The sequence below is a fragment of the Dama dama genome, chromosome 4 (genome assembly GCF_033118175.1).
Source record: "Dama dama isolate Ldn47 chromosome 4, ASM3311817v1, whole genome shotgun sequence".
In the NCBI taxonomy this organism is placed as follows: domain Eukaryota; kingdom Metazoa; phylum Chordata; class Mammalia; order Artiodactyla; family Cervidae; genus Dama; species Dama dama.
In genome coordinates this window covers 19439224-19454560 of record NC_083684.1, presented here as the reverse complement: position 1 = coordinate 19454560, position 15337 = coordinate 19439224, and the positions used below count along the sequence as shown (strand labels likewise).

At 46.4% G+C, this 15337-nt stretch overlaps 2 protein-coding genes across 6 annotated transcripts in view; one reads left to right on the top strand and one right to left on the bottom strand.

Annotated features, from left to right (window-relative positions):
• The window catches only part of BANP (BTG3 associated nuclear protein), a 69082-nt gene extending 55095 nt beyond the window's left edge, over positions 1-13987 (bottom strand). For all 5 annotated transcript variants that reach the window (XM_061138343.1, XM_061138344.1, XM_061138347.1 and 2 more), the window contains exon 1: positions 13845-13987. In XM_061138343.1, the coding sequence (XP_060994326.1) occupies positions 13845-13973 (129 nt within the window). In that variant the 5' untranslated portion in view covers positions 13974-13987. The remainder of the gene's footprint in view (positions 1-13844) is intronic.
• On the top strand, positions 9183-9536 carry LOC133053898 (large ribosomal subunit protein eL42). Its single transcript, XM_061138342.1, has one exon. The coding sequence runs from the start codon at positions 9208-9210 to the stop codon at positions 9526-9528; it is 321 nt and encodes a 106-aa protein (XP_060994325.1). The 5' UTR covers positions 9183-9207; the 3' UTR covers positions 9529-9536.
• Positions 13988-15337: the final 1350 nt, after the last annotated feature.

The window sequence follows — 15337 nt, the reverse complement described above, 5'->3', positions numbered from 1 at the left end:
CTGCAGTGTAACTAAGTCACAGACCTGTTTAGCTTATGACTGTGAATTTCACGCAAATGACATGTTAAGTTTCACAGTGGAAATACAAGCTGCTCGCGGATTGTCAACGACAGACAGGAGCAGTTGTTCATCAGCAGAAACACAGAACGGTACATTTAGTTTTGATTTTTCTAGTTTTTAAATATTTTGGACACCTGTAGAAAATAAAACCACAAGGCCCCTGAAACAGGGGAAAAAAGAAGAGCTACTATAATCGAACACGTGACTGCCCAACAGCAGTAAAGGTGGGAAAAGGAAACCCTGCAGCCCAGCAGCACTGTCCCGCGGCAAAAAGGCATCAAGAAAAAGCAGCCAGGCAGCAGAGCCCGCCGCGTCCACCCTGGGTTTCCTCAGTCACCACGAGAACTACATCACACAGTCATCCCAACAGGGACGTCACAGCACCTGAGGGTCTTAGGGCAGACACTGTGCAGAGCTGTTTCTCCCACTGGCCCCTGAACAAGCACCTGCGGACGCAGTCTGTAGGAGGCTACGTCCGGGAAGGAGCGCAAGGCGGCTGCTGTGACCCCAGGGTGGTGACCTGGCCCTGCTCCACCAGAACCGTCTCCCAGCCACCAGCTCCCTGCAGAGCGACCGTGTGAAGAGACGCGGCCCGCACGCCCTGAAGTCACAGGTGGAAGTGCGGCACCCTTGGAGGGGCCCTGGAGTCTTCATGCCAGTCCGACCTCCCTTTTCAGATGCCAAATACTCGGACAACAGTCCTCAGAGGGGAGGAGTGTCCCTGATGAGTATAAGAGACAGAAGACCCCAAAGACAAGTCTCGGAGAGGAGTCGTGGGATCCGCCAGCCCCAGGCTCGACAGCAAGCCCACCCCCAGGTCCCGGTCCCCCAGCCACTGCCCCACATTGGCACCAGCTCTGCTCTGCCCACCTGAGCAGCAAGGCCAAGTCCACACGCCATGAAGACCAGAGCAGCAACCTTCATCTCCTCCAGGAAGCGGCCCAATGGTGCCCAGTTAAAAACCTCAAGCTCAGAAAACAGGGCCCCTCCAAGAGAATAAAGACCATTCCGCTCAGTCAGACCTGTCTGAATACAGATATAGTAATAAAAATTAATTAAAAACCAGGATGAAGCAAGCAAAGAAATCAACTCTTATTAAACCGAAACATGTGAAGAAGACTCAGCTTTGGCAGGGGGAAGATGCAAAGGAGAAAGAGGGAAGAAAGAGAAAATGTGACTATAAACGACCAGTCGGGTACTAGATCATTGGGAAGCAGCACTGATTCATATGAACATCCAGGCCACACTAGTTCTTCTTCACAACAGGCCCTCTAGAGATGTTTAAGTTTGAAATTAGGAGAAGGTCAAACTAGCCTCAGACAGCGGGTCCTTCCCCTACAATTATCATGTTTGATCAGATTGACCACTTCTAGTCACACTTCCCAAAATGGATAAACCTCCTCAAATACAAACCACTAATGCGAGAAAGGGAAGTGGCCGGACTTAAGCTGCTCCCACAGCACCGCTGTCCTCAGTCAAGATGCACTGGTCTCAGCAGCCCCTCCCCCTCTGAAAGTTGGCGAGCTCATGCTCATGGACATGTGTCTAACAACATCCCCTTCTTGGAGATTAGAACAGAAAATGTGTGAACACTTTATTCATCTAAAAATTACAAAAATCAATACAATACATATTAACACAAAAAACTTTTTTTCTTTACCAAAAATTACTAGAGTTCCCAAAATAATAAAAGCAAAACCTCAGCAAGAAGAGAGACCCAGTTTTGCATTTCTACAAATTTCTTCAATGTCAGACTTATTGGAAAACAACTAGGTTCTCCTATCTGTTGCTGCAGAGAAAGGGCCAGCCTCACCAGAGGTGCAGCTGGGAGGGGGTGGTGCACCTGAGCAGCGTGTTCAGGTAGGTGCAGAAATGCTCTCAACACACTCACAGTCCCAACACACTCATAAAGGGCTTTATTTCTCCCTGAAGGCAAGCTGCAGTGAGGAATCTAAAACCTTACTGGTGAACTTTTATGTTATTACTTTAAAATCCACTGATCTGTCTTGCACTTGAAATGGACACTGGCCCAGGTATGATTTGGTCATCTGGAAAATACTGGCTCAGTGAGTTAGGCAGATCTTCCAAATGTTGTTTATTATAGATTATCTAAAGCATCACATTCCTCAGTATCAGCACTGATCTCATCAGAAAAGTCTTGACATATTAGGAAGCTGCAGGCTCATAGCGGCACACAAGCTTTCTGAAATTCCAGTTCCACTTGGAAGCGCAAATGTTACCACTGGCAGTAGGGTTAGCTGCTTTCCTTGCAGTTACAGGCTAAGTGGCTATTTAGTAAGAAATACTGGTAACATGTCAACTAGTCTGTTCCGGTGGTCCATGAAAAAGAGCGGCCAGTTCAGCTAACAGGGCCTGTCCTCCAAGCAACTTCCCAACTCCAAAACGCAGAAACATTCTCCACACACATCCTGTTTTGTTACAGAGTACTGAAAAGGGCTGTACTCAGGGCTGAGACTTAAAATGAATGATTTTTATTGCTTCATCAAGGACATTCTTAGGTGAGAATGGCTTTTCTGACTTGCATAGCAGTGATGAATCAGCAAAAAAAAGGCAAATGACCTCTTGACAATCATTATGAAAGCTACTCTCACAGCTGGGAAGGTCTCCAGGACATCCCCAGGGTTCTGGAGCCCACACTCTGTCAACTACTGCCTTCAGGAATTACACCTCTAAGAAGAAAGCCTAAGAATCACACACACATTAAAGTGAATTTCAGATAATGTCTGCCATAAAATAGAAACCATAAAAGCAATTAAAAGCAACTCTTACTTGATTCACTAACTGCCAACAATAAATGTAAATAAATACACTGCAGAGGTCTACACATATCTTGCAATAAAAGCTTTGGCTTCTACATACATAATGCCCTAAAATTTTAATTCTTTCCTGGTAGCTACTAAACAGCTTACACTGTGAAGTATTACTCTGATAACATAAAATATGACATCGGCCAAAGATGCAGGACTGTAACAATAAACCAGATCTACAGGGTTAAGCACCTTAACCTCATGACTTTTCTCAACAGTAAACACTACGGTACTGCAGAAGCTGCAGCTGGTTGAATCTGAGGATGCAGAGGCATGGATATGGACAGCCGACTGCAAGTTACACTCCGATTTTCCACTACATGGAGGCTGGCTCCCCAACCCCACATTGTTTAAGGGTCAGCTGCACTTTGATAAATAAAAGGGTCCACCACTGAACAGAAGAAGCCCCCCCAAAATAACCCTTACCCAAGCCAACAGGACTATATATACTACAGAGTGACCTCAGAGAACTTCTCATAAACCTAGCAAATGCCACCAAGTAAGGTAATGTTCTTTTCTGGGTCCACAACTCTAGCACTTCACAATCCCACTACATCTGCATGTGCAACCAGTGGTCTGCGGAGACCTTAGAAACAGATGGCATTCTGCCTCTTACCTCTACTCACAGTCTCCCCTCCCTCTCTCAAACAGAACGGCAGATGGAAATGATTCAAGGTGATTTCTGTCAACAATAAACATGCAAACTTTTGATGTTATTAAACTTGAAGTTTGTAAGGAGTATGGTGCCTAATTTGTGATATCGGCCAGGGCAAATATTCTTGGGGAAAATATATCCAAAGTTAGTAAAGGAGCCCCTTTCTCTCTTGCAAAAAAAAAAAAAAAAAAGAGGACATACTGGGACACCCCTGGGGGCCCAGTGTTAAGGCTGTGCACTCCCAGGGCAAGGGGCACAGGTTCTATCCCCAGTTGGGGAACTAAGATCCCACGTGCTGCACTGTGCATCCAGCAAAAAAAAGTGGACATTATTGTGATAATCAGTAAAAAGCAAAATGAACTAGATCCGTTGCTTAGATAACACAGCTGCATCGATGAGATTCCTAATTTTGAAAACTGTTACTATTGTTCAGTCACTAAGTCGTGCCCAACTCTTCAGCTTCAGCATCAGCTTTTCCAAAGAATACTCAGTTATTTCCTTCAGGGCTGACTGGCTTGATCTCCATGCACTCCAAGAAACTCTCAAGAGTCTTCTCCAGCACCATGACTCAAAGCATCAATTCTTCAGTGCTCAGCCTTCTTTACAGTCCAACTCTCACATCTGTACATGACTACTGGAAAAACCATAGCCTTGACTATACAGACCTCTGTCAGCCAAGTGATGTTTTTGTTTTTTAATACGCTGTCTAGGTTTATCATAGCTTTTCTTCTAAGGAGCATCTTTTAATTTCGTGGCTGCAGTCACCAACCGTAGTTACTTTGGAGCCCAAGAGAACAAAGTGTGTCACTGTTTCCACTCTTTCCCCTTCTATTTGCCATGAAGTGATAGGATCGGATGCCATGATCTTGGTATTTTGAATGCTGAGTTTTCAACCAGCTTTTTCACTCTCCTCTTTCACCCTCATCAAGACGCTCTTTAGTTCTTCACTTTCTGCCATTAGAGTGGTATCATCTGCGTATCTGATGTTGTTATTTCCCCCGGCAATCTTGATTCCAGCTTGTTGATCATCCAGCCCAGCATTTCATATGATGTACTCTGCATATTAGTTTCATAAGCAGGGTGACAATATACAGCCTTGATGTACTCCTCTCCCAATTTTGAACCCCTTGTTGTTTCATGTCTGGTTCTATTGCTTCTTGACCTGCATACAGGTTTCTCAGGAGATAGGTAAGGTGGTCCGATACTCCTGTCTCTTTAAGAATTCTCCACAGTTTGTTGTGATCTACACAGTCTAAAGCTTTAATGCAGTCAATGCAACAGAAGTAGATGTTATTCTGGAATTCCCTTGCTTTCTCTATGAGCCAGTGAATGTTGGCAATTTGATCTGTCTCCTCTACCTTTTATAAACCCAGCCTGTATATCTGGAATTTCTCAGTTCACGTAGTATTGAAGAATTTTGAGCATTACCTTGCTAGCATGTGAAATGAGTGCAAATGCAGGGTAGTTTGAACATTCTTTGGCATTGCTCTTCTTTGGGATTGGAATGAAAACTGACCTTTTCCAGTCCTGTGGCCACAGGTGTTTTCCAAATTTGCTGGCATATTGAGTGCAGCACTTTCACAGCATCACCTTTTAAGATTTTAAATAGCTCAGCTGGACTTTCATCACCTCCACTAGCTTTGTTCATAGTGATGCTTCCTAAGGCTCACCTGACTTGGCACTCCAGGATGTCTGGCCTCCACTGTGGTTATCCAGATCATTAAGACATTTTTTGTATAGTTTCTGTGTATTCTCACCTCTTCTTAATCTCTTCTGCTTCTGTTAGGTCCTTGCCATTTCTGTACTTTACTGTGCCCATCCTTGCATGAAATGTTCCTTTGGTATCTCTAATTTTCTTGAAGAGATCTCCAGTCTTTTCCATCCTACTGTTTTTCCTGTATTTCTTTGCATTGTTCATTTAAGGACTTCTTATCTCTCCTTGCTATTCTCTGGAACTCTGCATTCAGATGGCTCTCTTTCCCTTTCTCCTTTGTGTTTCGCTTCTCTTCTTTCCTCAGCTACTTGTAAGGCTTCCTCAGACAACCATTTTACCTTGTTACATTTCTTTTTCTTTGGGATGGTTTTCCTCTCTGCTTCCTGTACAATGTTACATACTTCTGTCCATAGTTCTTCAGGCACTCTATCAGACCTAATCCCTTGAATCAATTTGTCACCTCCACTGTATTTCAGTTAGGTCATACCTAACTCAAGGCATTTGAGTCAGGTCATACCCGAATGGCCTAGTGGTTTTCCCTACTTCAATTAAAGCCTGAATTTTGCAATAAGGAGCTCATGAAATGAGCCACAGTCAGCTCCTGGTCTTGTTTTTATTGACCATATAGAGCTTCTCCATCTTTGGCTCCAAAGAACATAATCAATCTGATTTCAGTACTGACCATCTGGTGATGTCTATGTGTAGTCGCTCTTGGGTTTTGGGAAAAGGGTGTTAGCTATGACCAGCATGTTCTCTTGATAAGACTCTGTTAGCCTTGAACACTGTATTGTGGTTATATAAGAGAATGTCCTTGTTTGCAGGAGACAGCCACTTAAATGTTTAAGGTTAATGGGACATTATAGCTTAAACTGTTTTGGGAAAAAAAGAGACTCAAACACAGGAGGTTGCAGAGAAGAGAAAGGATAGAGCAAATATAAAATATTAGCATCTAAGACCCTAAGAGAAGACTACACCACAATCATTTGTACTATTCCTAAAACTTTCAAGCCTGAAAAAAATCCAAACCCAGTTCCTATGAAGAGTTGCTAAGGCTTTTGTTCCAAACAACAGTGCTAAGGACAGAAAGATGCATTCTCATCTGACACCAATTACACTTCAGCAGGGCTGCCTCTGACTTTTCTCTCCACGTAGATTTTTCCAAAATAAAACCTCCAGAACCTCCAAGTCAGTGGTGACAGGCACAGCTGCTGGAGGAGTGGCCTGTGCAAAGAGGGACCCAGCGGGAGCACCCCTCACCATCAGCTTGGTGTTGCTGACTCCCCGCCTGGACATCTTCCACTTGCATTAGCATGGTGTCTGGAGTCACAGACCACAGTCTGAGAGGCAGGTCCCACCAGCAAGTTAGTTTTGTAGAAAAGTTTTATTGGAAAACAGCCACGTCTACTTTGGCTTCTGCAAAGGCAGAGTTGAGTGGCTGGGACAGACCCCAAAGCCAGAACTGTTTACTCATCCAGTCCCTTACAAGTCTGTCGACTTCTCTGAAGCGGAGCATTTAACATCAGCAGTGGCACCTCTAGTGTCTTGAAACTGCCTGGAGACTAAGACGGGGGCTAAAGAAACAGGAAATTTTACTGAGAAGCAGAAAAATGATGGTTGCCTCCTGAAGGTGCTCCAGCCTAAGCTGACTCTGCCTGCTTCACCTCCTACTGGCTGGAAGGAGCAATTTCTGCTTCAGGTTACAGCACATCTACAGAAATCCCAAAGAGGCAAAGCAGGCTTCCTGAGCTCTTGAATGATCCCAGGAGAAGCAGTGAGGACCAGTGAAGCCAAGGGAGTGGAGTGTTTTACAGACAATTGGCGTGGAGGGAGCCCAGGCAGCACACTTTGCTTTCAACCTCCTGCACCCCTTCAGCCTCCTCTCTAACATAGTAGGACTGCATTTTATACACATCTGAATTACGTAAACTTAAATCACACAAATTTAAAATAATGTAAAAAATATTAAAGCCCTCACTTCACAAAAAATGTGTTGTTAGTTGAATCCCACAAACCTTAAAAAATCCATCAAGTGTTTCATTTCAAAACCAGAAGGCCACATAACTACAAACTGTGTTTGCGCCTCTTCACTGGTGAACAGGACGCCTAACCTTACGGGACAGATTCAGTCAAAATCAGGTTGGGGGGAGGCAATGGCTGGAGAGGTCGTGAATTAAGTGGCGTGTTTGCAGAAGATCCCAGCAGAGAGGGCAGCTTGACGTAGCACCTGATCCTGAGGTCCACCCTGGCTCCAGCCACGAGCGCTTCCAGGACAGCGTAGCAGCAGGCAGTCCCGTCCTGCAGTCCACCTGCCAATGCGACTACAGGGTGCACTTGGTGGTGACAGCTGGCACCCAGCCTGAGTTGTCCCCGCTCCATCCAGGAAGATCAAGGTGCCCGGGGCTCTTGCCACACTCAAGGGACACACAGTTCACACCAACAAGGAAATGCCAGCACCAAGTTTTCCCTGCCAGTTTATCCAAACCCACTGCTACTTTAGAAAGGTGTAATTCTGCTTCAAGTTATTTGATGACTTTCCATCGTGAAGAGAAAGGAAAAATCACTAGAGACCAGAAGCGGCATTCTTTGCAGCACACGATGTCAATCTTTATTACAAAAGGTTTGTCGGTACAGGGCTCTGCCCCAATCCAGTCAGCGCAGTCCCCGGCTTCTTGACACCACTCCACCCCCACCCACCCCTCCTACCCGGGCTCTTCCTGCCCACTCACTCTTTCAGAGCATTCCCCGCACTCAACTACTCTAAACACTAACACGGAAGGACTCAGCGCAAGGAAAGGGTAGTCACCTTCCAGACACCCCCCTCACCTCTCTACCTGTCCTCTTCATCTTCTCTGGCCTTTGCTGATGGATTTCATTCTTCCACCATCTATGTATTGTCAGCAATCCAACCTTATGGGCCACCTGTCTGGGGCAGTGGTCAGCACCATTGCCATCCCCCCACCCCAGTATGAGGGTCACGATAAAGACAAGGCCATCTTACTGTTCACCCCACCATGAAGGCAGGTGGTCCAAAACATTAAATAAAATTGGACGGTCCTTGACAATTGGTAGATGTGAAAAACACAAAGAATTTAATTCAAAAAAGGAATCATTTCAGGTGACTTCCACAATGCTTTGGGTGTGCTATCTGCTTGGGAAGTTAAGGTTTCCATCACGGTTTAAATCAAAAGCATCCACGGGTTTCAAGCAGGGTTAGGCTCTGGGTGGTCATCCCAAGCTCAGCCTCCTCTTAGACATACCCGGGAAGATGTACTATTATGGTGAAGGGATGCTTGGCTGGGGCGGGAGGCTGGGGGATGAGATGGAGTCAAGAGCATGCCCTCTAGATCTGAAGACAGCCCCGTCTTCCCAGGAGGTAGGCTGGGCACAGACAGAGCCGACAGCAAGGCAGATGGCATAAGATGAGATGATTACCTAAAGCTCTCATTTTAAACTGGTTTCACAAACTACACAAAAGTGAGAAACCAAAGAGCTGAGAATTCTTAAAAGTACTCTGAAAGGAGGGTTGATGTTAGGAGTCTATTCTTCTGAGCAGTTAAGTGAGCTGCAGGTTCTATCCCTGAATAAGAAGCACTTGTCACTTTTTAAGAGCAACTTGCAACCACAGGACCCAAAAATTGCTGTCAAATTCCTTCGAACTCCAATGAACATTTCAGAATAGTTCAAGGTACCTCCAGTGAACAATTCACTATGTGCTTTTGTTTTTCTGACCATCAAGTATGTGAAGTCAGAGGACACAATAATGATCTTTATCCTCCTCTTGGAAACGGAGGGCTTTTTACACATTTTTCTAAGACATTCTCAATAAGAACCTTAATACACATTACCCGCAGAACTCCTTTCTTCAAAATGAGAAAATGCTTATTTTTTCCAGATTTAAATAGTTAAAAGTGGTAAAGTCTTTTTTTTGTGCTGGTATCGCTCTCGCAAACATGGTGAACGTTCCAAAAACCCGCCGGACTTTCTGTAAGAAGTGTGGGAAGCACCAGCCCCACAAAGTGACACAGTACAAGAAGGGCAAGGATTCTTTATATGCCCAGGGAAAGCGGCGTTATGACAGGAAGCAGAGTGGCTATGGTGGGCAGACTAAGCCAATTTTCCGGAAAAAGGCTAAAACTACAAAGAAGATTGTACTGAGGCTTGAATGTGTTGAGCCCAACTGTAGATCGAAGAGAATGCTGGCTATTAAGAGATGCAAGCATTTTGAGTTGGGAGGCGATAAGAAGAGAAAGGGCCAAGTGATCCAATTTTGAGCTTCATATTTTGTTTTATTATGAAGACAATAAAAGTTTGAGATCATTTAAAAAAAAAAAAAAAAAGTGGTAAAGTCACAAGGACATTTTAAAGTCAATCTGGCATTATGATATCATGTATTTAACTGTACAGCTAAAGTCTTCAGAATTTATAGTGTAGATGAGATCGTAAGGAAAAACTAAGGCTAGTAAGCTATAAGGGTGTTATCAATGATCTGCTTACACAGACTTACCTAGAGCCTGCGCTAGGCAGAACCATTTACCACCCACCAAACAAGGCTGGTGGGTCATTCTCTCTTAGCTCCTTGTGCACCATCTAGCACAGGAAGTATTTCTTCAGCAAGTGCATGTACTATACCTGACAATCTTTTAAACTGCAAACTCTGAATCTTTCGCTATCTGTCCACACCTGGAACATTTCTGAGGCACACCAGTCAAGATTCTGGCACCATGTGCCTCAATTTGGGTTTTCTCATGACTAGACTTCATGTATGCGTTTCTGTCTCAATGCATATCATTACGGAACGTGATATCATTGTCTTTTTACTGGAGATGCCAGGTTTTTCCACTGTGAGGTTATAATTCTTCCTTTGCAATTTATAAACACTTTGGGAGAGATGTGTAAACATCCCAAATTGGAAGAGACTAAAGGAGACATGACAACTAAATGCGGAGTGAGGTCCTGGATTAGATCCTGAAACAGAAAAAGGATATTAGTAGAAAACTGATTAAGTTCAGCAAGGTCCACATTTCAGCTAACAGTACTGTGACAAAGTTAAGTTTCTGATTTTCATGAGGATATCTGATAATGTAAGGTGTCAATGTTAAGGGAAGTGACTTTTCTGTAAATCTAAAGTTCCTTCAAAAGGAAAAGTTTATAAAGCTGAAGATTTTGATTCCATACATCTGGACAGGGCGTGAGAGTCCATGTTTCTCACAAATCCCCAGCAATGGCAATGCCTCTGCCTCCACTAGCAAGGCCCTGGCAAACACAACTGGTATATTTCACTATTCACAGCTTTTGAAGGACAATCAACTAAAATGCATCAAGGTTACACTTCCAGCACAGTAATCACCGCTTGCCTAGAGGCAATCCTTAAACTCTGGCCCAGTGATACAAGACAAGCCCCCTGCAGAGGCTAAAACCACAATCTTTGCTCTAACACCGTCTATGGTTGGCATTCCCCAGCTAAGCCTGGCACCCCTCCACAGCTCTGGAGCCAGGAGAAAATCCAGTGGGAATGCACACCAGCCGCCCACAAGTGCAATGCAGAGGAGGCCATGGGGACCGAGATGTGGCCAGTCATCCCACTGCCACTGGGCATTTGTTACCACAGTCAATGGGAGGCAGGAGAGCAGGGTGATGAGAAGGGATGCTGGAATACCTACTCACACAGAGCGACTGGCCTCAGAGGTGAACTTTGCTCACCCCATTAAAGTGACTTTTAGTATCATATAATAAATCCACAAGAAAGAATATAAGATGTGCAAGAGATTCTGCAAATTTCTGGCAGACCAGGAGGATTAATGGGGGAAGAGGAAACAGTAATCGGAGCACAGAGGAGTACATACAACAAAGGAGGCCTCCAAGCCTATAAAGGCTAAGACTTCAAACCAGGAGAGGGCGAGGGCTGTGCCTGCGCATGGAAGTCAGGTACGAAGAGCTGTACGAGGGCCCTCCACAGACCCAGTGGAGCAGCCCCCAGCCAAAGGCATCTTCCTGAAGCTTGAGAGGCCGAGAAAGTCTGCCTTCTGACATTTGAGGTCCCAGCCCAACAAAGTTCCCCAAAACCCAGTGGGTAACCTGCATATTTTCAAAAGTAGTCCCACAGGGGAATTCCCTGGTGGTCCAGAGGTCAGGACACCATGCTTTCACTGCTGTGGGCCCGGGGTTCAATCCCTGGTTGAGGAACAAAAATTCCATAAGCCGCCATGTGGGTGTGACCAAAAAAATCAGCGCCCAAAACTCACGAGTTCTCTGCCTGCTTCCTCTGGCCTTAGACAACAATAATTACCAGTATTTGAAGAGTATTTGCCACACAAAGCAAAAAGCCAGCCTTTTTAAAAAGAGAACAACAGTGACAGGACACAAAAAACTAGAGAACAAAAGAGAACTAAAAAAATTCTTACTAGTATCCTCAAAGTCAAGGAGATAATGCATTCATCAAACAATATATTATGAAAAGGAACAAAATAAATCCTTAGAAATTAAACTTTGATTGTGGAAATAAAAAATTTTAAAGTAGGATTGGAGGATAAATGTTTCTATCCCAGAAACAAGAATAAGATGACACAGGAAGAGGATAAAGACAGAAGATTCGGAAAGTTAATCCAAGATGTCCATCATCCAACTAACAGAAACTCCTAAACAGAAGAGTAAAAGCAGAGCTGGAGAAGGAAATAGCAACCTACTCCAGTATTCTTGCCTGGAGAGTCCATGGACAGAGGAGCCTGGCAGGCTACAGTCCATGGGGTCACAAGAGTCGGACACAACTTAGCGACTAAGCCACCACCAAAAGCATAGCAGAAGACATTCTCAAATGACACAAGAGACTTTCAAATTCCAGAGCTGAAGGACAAGTCCCCAGAGTCAGAAAGCAAATTCAGAGTAGGACTCTACATTTTTGGGGAATTCCAGAAATGTCTTAACACCAAAGAGGATCCTGAAGAGTTATCCAAAAGGAATAAGGCTACTTGGCAGTAGGTTCTCATTGAAATAAAGGAAGTCAAGATTAAAACATGAGACCTGAACAAACTCAGTTGTATAGTAAAAGAAAATGTCAGGATGATACCAGAGCTGGTCTAAGGAGTAAACAATCCAGATTAGAAAAAGGATACCACAAGGCTGAGGAGGGGGACGGTAAGACACTTAGTGCTATCCTTCAGAATCTAAAACAAAGTAAAGTGGGGCTTCCCTAGCAGTCCAGGGGTTGAGACTCCATGCTTCCATTGCAGGGGGCACAGGTTCAATCCCCAGAGAACTAAGATCCCACATGCCTCAGGGAGCAGTGAAAAAAAAAAAAAAAAAAAAGGTAAAGAGTCAACAGAAACAGCAAACAGAAAGACCATCACAAACAAAAGAAAAAAGCAAAAACCCTATAACAGGGGAAATAGACTACCTGGCTGTGAAGCAGTACCTGCTTAGTTATAAACAATCTGAACTAACTGAATATAGTGAATTCAGGGGATAGAAGAGGTGAGATGCAATATGAAAAATTAATCCATCCTATCTGTTAACAGCAAGTCAGGAATGTATAAAACCAGTAAAGTGCCAGCTTATTATTTATAGCTACGAAGAACTTCCTCAAGAAACAGCAAAAAGATAAAAGTCTTGGAGGAGTGGAACTGGGAGGTGGGGCAGGGGCTGTTTTATAGTTTTCCATTGACACTTTGTGGCATCATTTTATTAAAGTATCAAAAGTGTGCAATTTTTTTCAGAACACAGACTTGGGAAAGATCGCGTTCAAACCTGGCCGTGTGTCCCAGAGAAGCCCCTTCCCTCCGTGGGCCGCAGCCACCTCCCTGTCCACCTGACCGGACCGCCGCGATGAGAAGTGCTGGAAACGCTGGTGGGACCCGGCCGCAGCACTGGACCCACACACAGCATCCGCTTTCTCAAAATTGGAGCCTTCATGACAGGACCCGACGTCCCAGGAGCACACGCTTACTTTAATCGCCAGACAAAAAGGGGCAAAGGAGCTTAAACACACGGAGTTAACGTTACCGGCGGCTCGGAAATTCCGAGCACCGGGCAGGGGTCCCCAGGGCCGCCCCTCACCAGGGCCCGCCGCCCGCCCAACACGAACCGCCGCCTCCCGCACTTCCGCCCACAGCCGCTGTCCCCGAATCCGCGGCCTCGGCCTCCCGGGTCCGTCGCGGGGGGGCCGCCTAGCCGCCCGCCCGCCCGCGGCCTCACGACCCGGAGCAGCTACATCGCAGCAGTAGCACGACCCCACCCCGCCCGCCCGCTGCCGGACGCTGCTCTTGCGGGCCTGGTCCCGGAAGGGAGGCCCGCTCCGCGACGGACCCCGCGCACCGCGACGGCGGGGGCGGCGGGCCGGGGGATGGGCGGCCAGAGGCGGGTGCGGGTGCGCTGAGGCGCGGCGGGCAGGCGGCTTGACAGGGCTGAGGCGGGGGCGCACAAGACGGCGGGCCGTTGGGGCCGGTCGCCGTGTCGGGGGGGGCGGGGGCGGCGGCGCGGGCGCCGCGGCCGGAGGAGGGCGCAGGGAGGAGGGAGGAGGGGAGATCTCGCTCTCGCTCTCGCCCCGCGGGAAGGGGGAGGTGGAGACGCGACCGGCTGCGGGAGCTGCAATTACCGTGTGGGCTGCGGAATTCTCGTGGTGTTTGTCGGGGAGATGCGATAATGGCGTCCGTCCTCGCGAGAGAAGCCGCCGCTCTGCGCAGGCGCCGCGAGTCCCTCCCCGCGGCCCTCCGCCCTGCACCATCTGCGCAGGCTCACCGGGAGGGGGAGCAGGGGGCGGGGCGGGGCGCGGGGGCGGGGCCTGCCGCTCGGAGTCTCCTGCGCGCGCTGGGCTGGCGCCGACGACCGCCGGGCATGCGCACGGGTCCTGCATCCGCGCCACAGATTGGCCCCCAAACTTCTTACTTCTCTGTCACGCGTTCAAGCTTCTCACTAGCCCCTGAAAAGTCGCGTTGGTGGACCGTTCGAGGAATTTGCATTTTCTTTGAGGCCCAATGAATAGGAATTAGTGCCACAGACGACTACATGTCCCGGAGAGCCCTGCGCAAGCCTCGAGCGTGCATTCTGGGACTCGTGGTTCCTGCGTCTGCGCGAAGGCTGCTGGTACTTGTGGTCCCATTCCCCCCCCGACCCGTGCCAGCGCGTAGGATGCTGGGACTTGTAGTTAAGTTGTGTAAGTCCGCTGCGCCGGGCGCGTCTCTGGCCACTGCTGCAGTGGGGTTCCCCTGAGTAGCAGGCGAGTTCAGGGGTTCCCAGGGTTGTCACAGGCTCGAAGACACGCTCCTGGAAAAATATATATTAATTATATGTGATATATATTTTATGTGTAATTGATGTTTGTTATGTATTGTGATGTTTGTTATGTATCCTTAGAAAAGGCAGAGGAACCAGAGATCAAATTGCCAACATCCGTTGGATCATAGAAAAAGCAAGAGAATTCCAGAAGAACATCTACTTCTCCTTCATTCTCTATGCTAAAACTTTTGACGGTGTGGATCACAACAAACTGTGGAAAATTCTTACTAAAGAGATGGAAATACCAGACCACCTTACCTGCCTCCTGAGAGATCTATACGCAGATCAAGAAGCAACAGTTAGAACAGGACATGGAACAATGGGACTGGTTCCAAATTAGGAAAGGAGTGTGGTCAATCTTGTATATTGTTACCCTTCTTATTTAACTTACATGCAAATACGTCATGCAAAATGCTGGGTTGGGTGAAGCACAAGCTGGAATCAAAATTCCTGGGAGAACTATCAGTAACTTCAGGTATGTAGGTGACACCACCCTTATGGCAGAAAGCAAAGAGGAACTAAAGAGCCTCTTGATGAAAGTGAAAGAGGAGAGTGAAAAAGCTGGCTTAAAACTCAACACTAAAAAAACGATCATGTCCTCCAGTCCCATCACTTCATGGCAAATAGATGGGGAAACAATGGAAACAGTGACAGATTTTATTTTCTGGGGCTCCAAAATCACTGCAGATGGTGATTGTAGCCATGAAATTGAAAGACACTTGCTCCTTGAAAGAAAAGCTATGACAAACCTAGACAGCATATTGAACAGCAGAGACTACTTTGCCAACAAAGGTCCATATAGTCAAAGCTATG

Coding starts and splice junctions, on each gene's coding strand:
- LOC133053898 (XM_061138342.1), top strand. CDS start 9,208: ATGGTGAACGTTCCAAAAACCCGCCGGACTTTCTGTAAGAAGTGTGGG.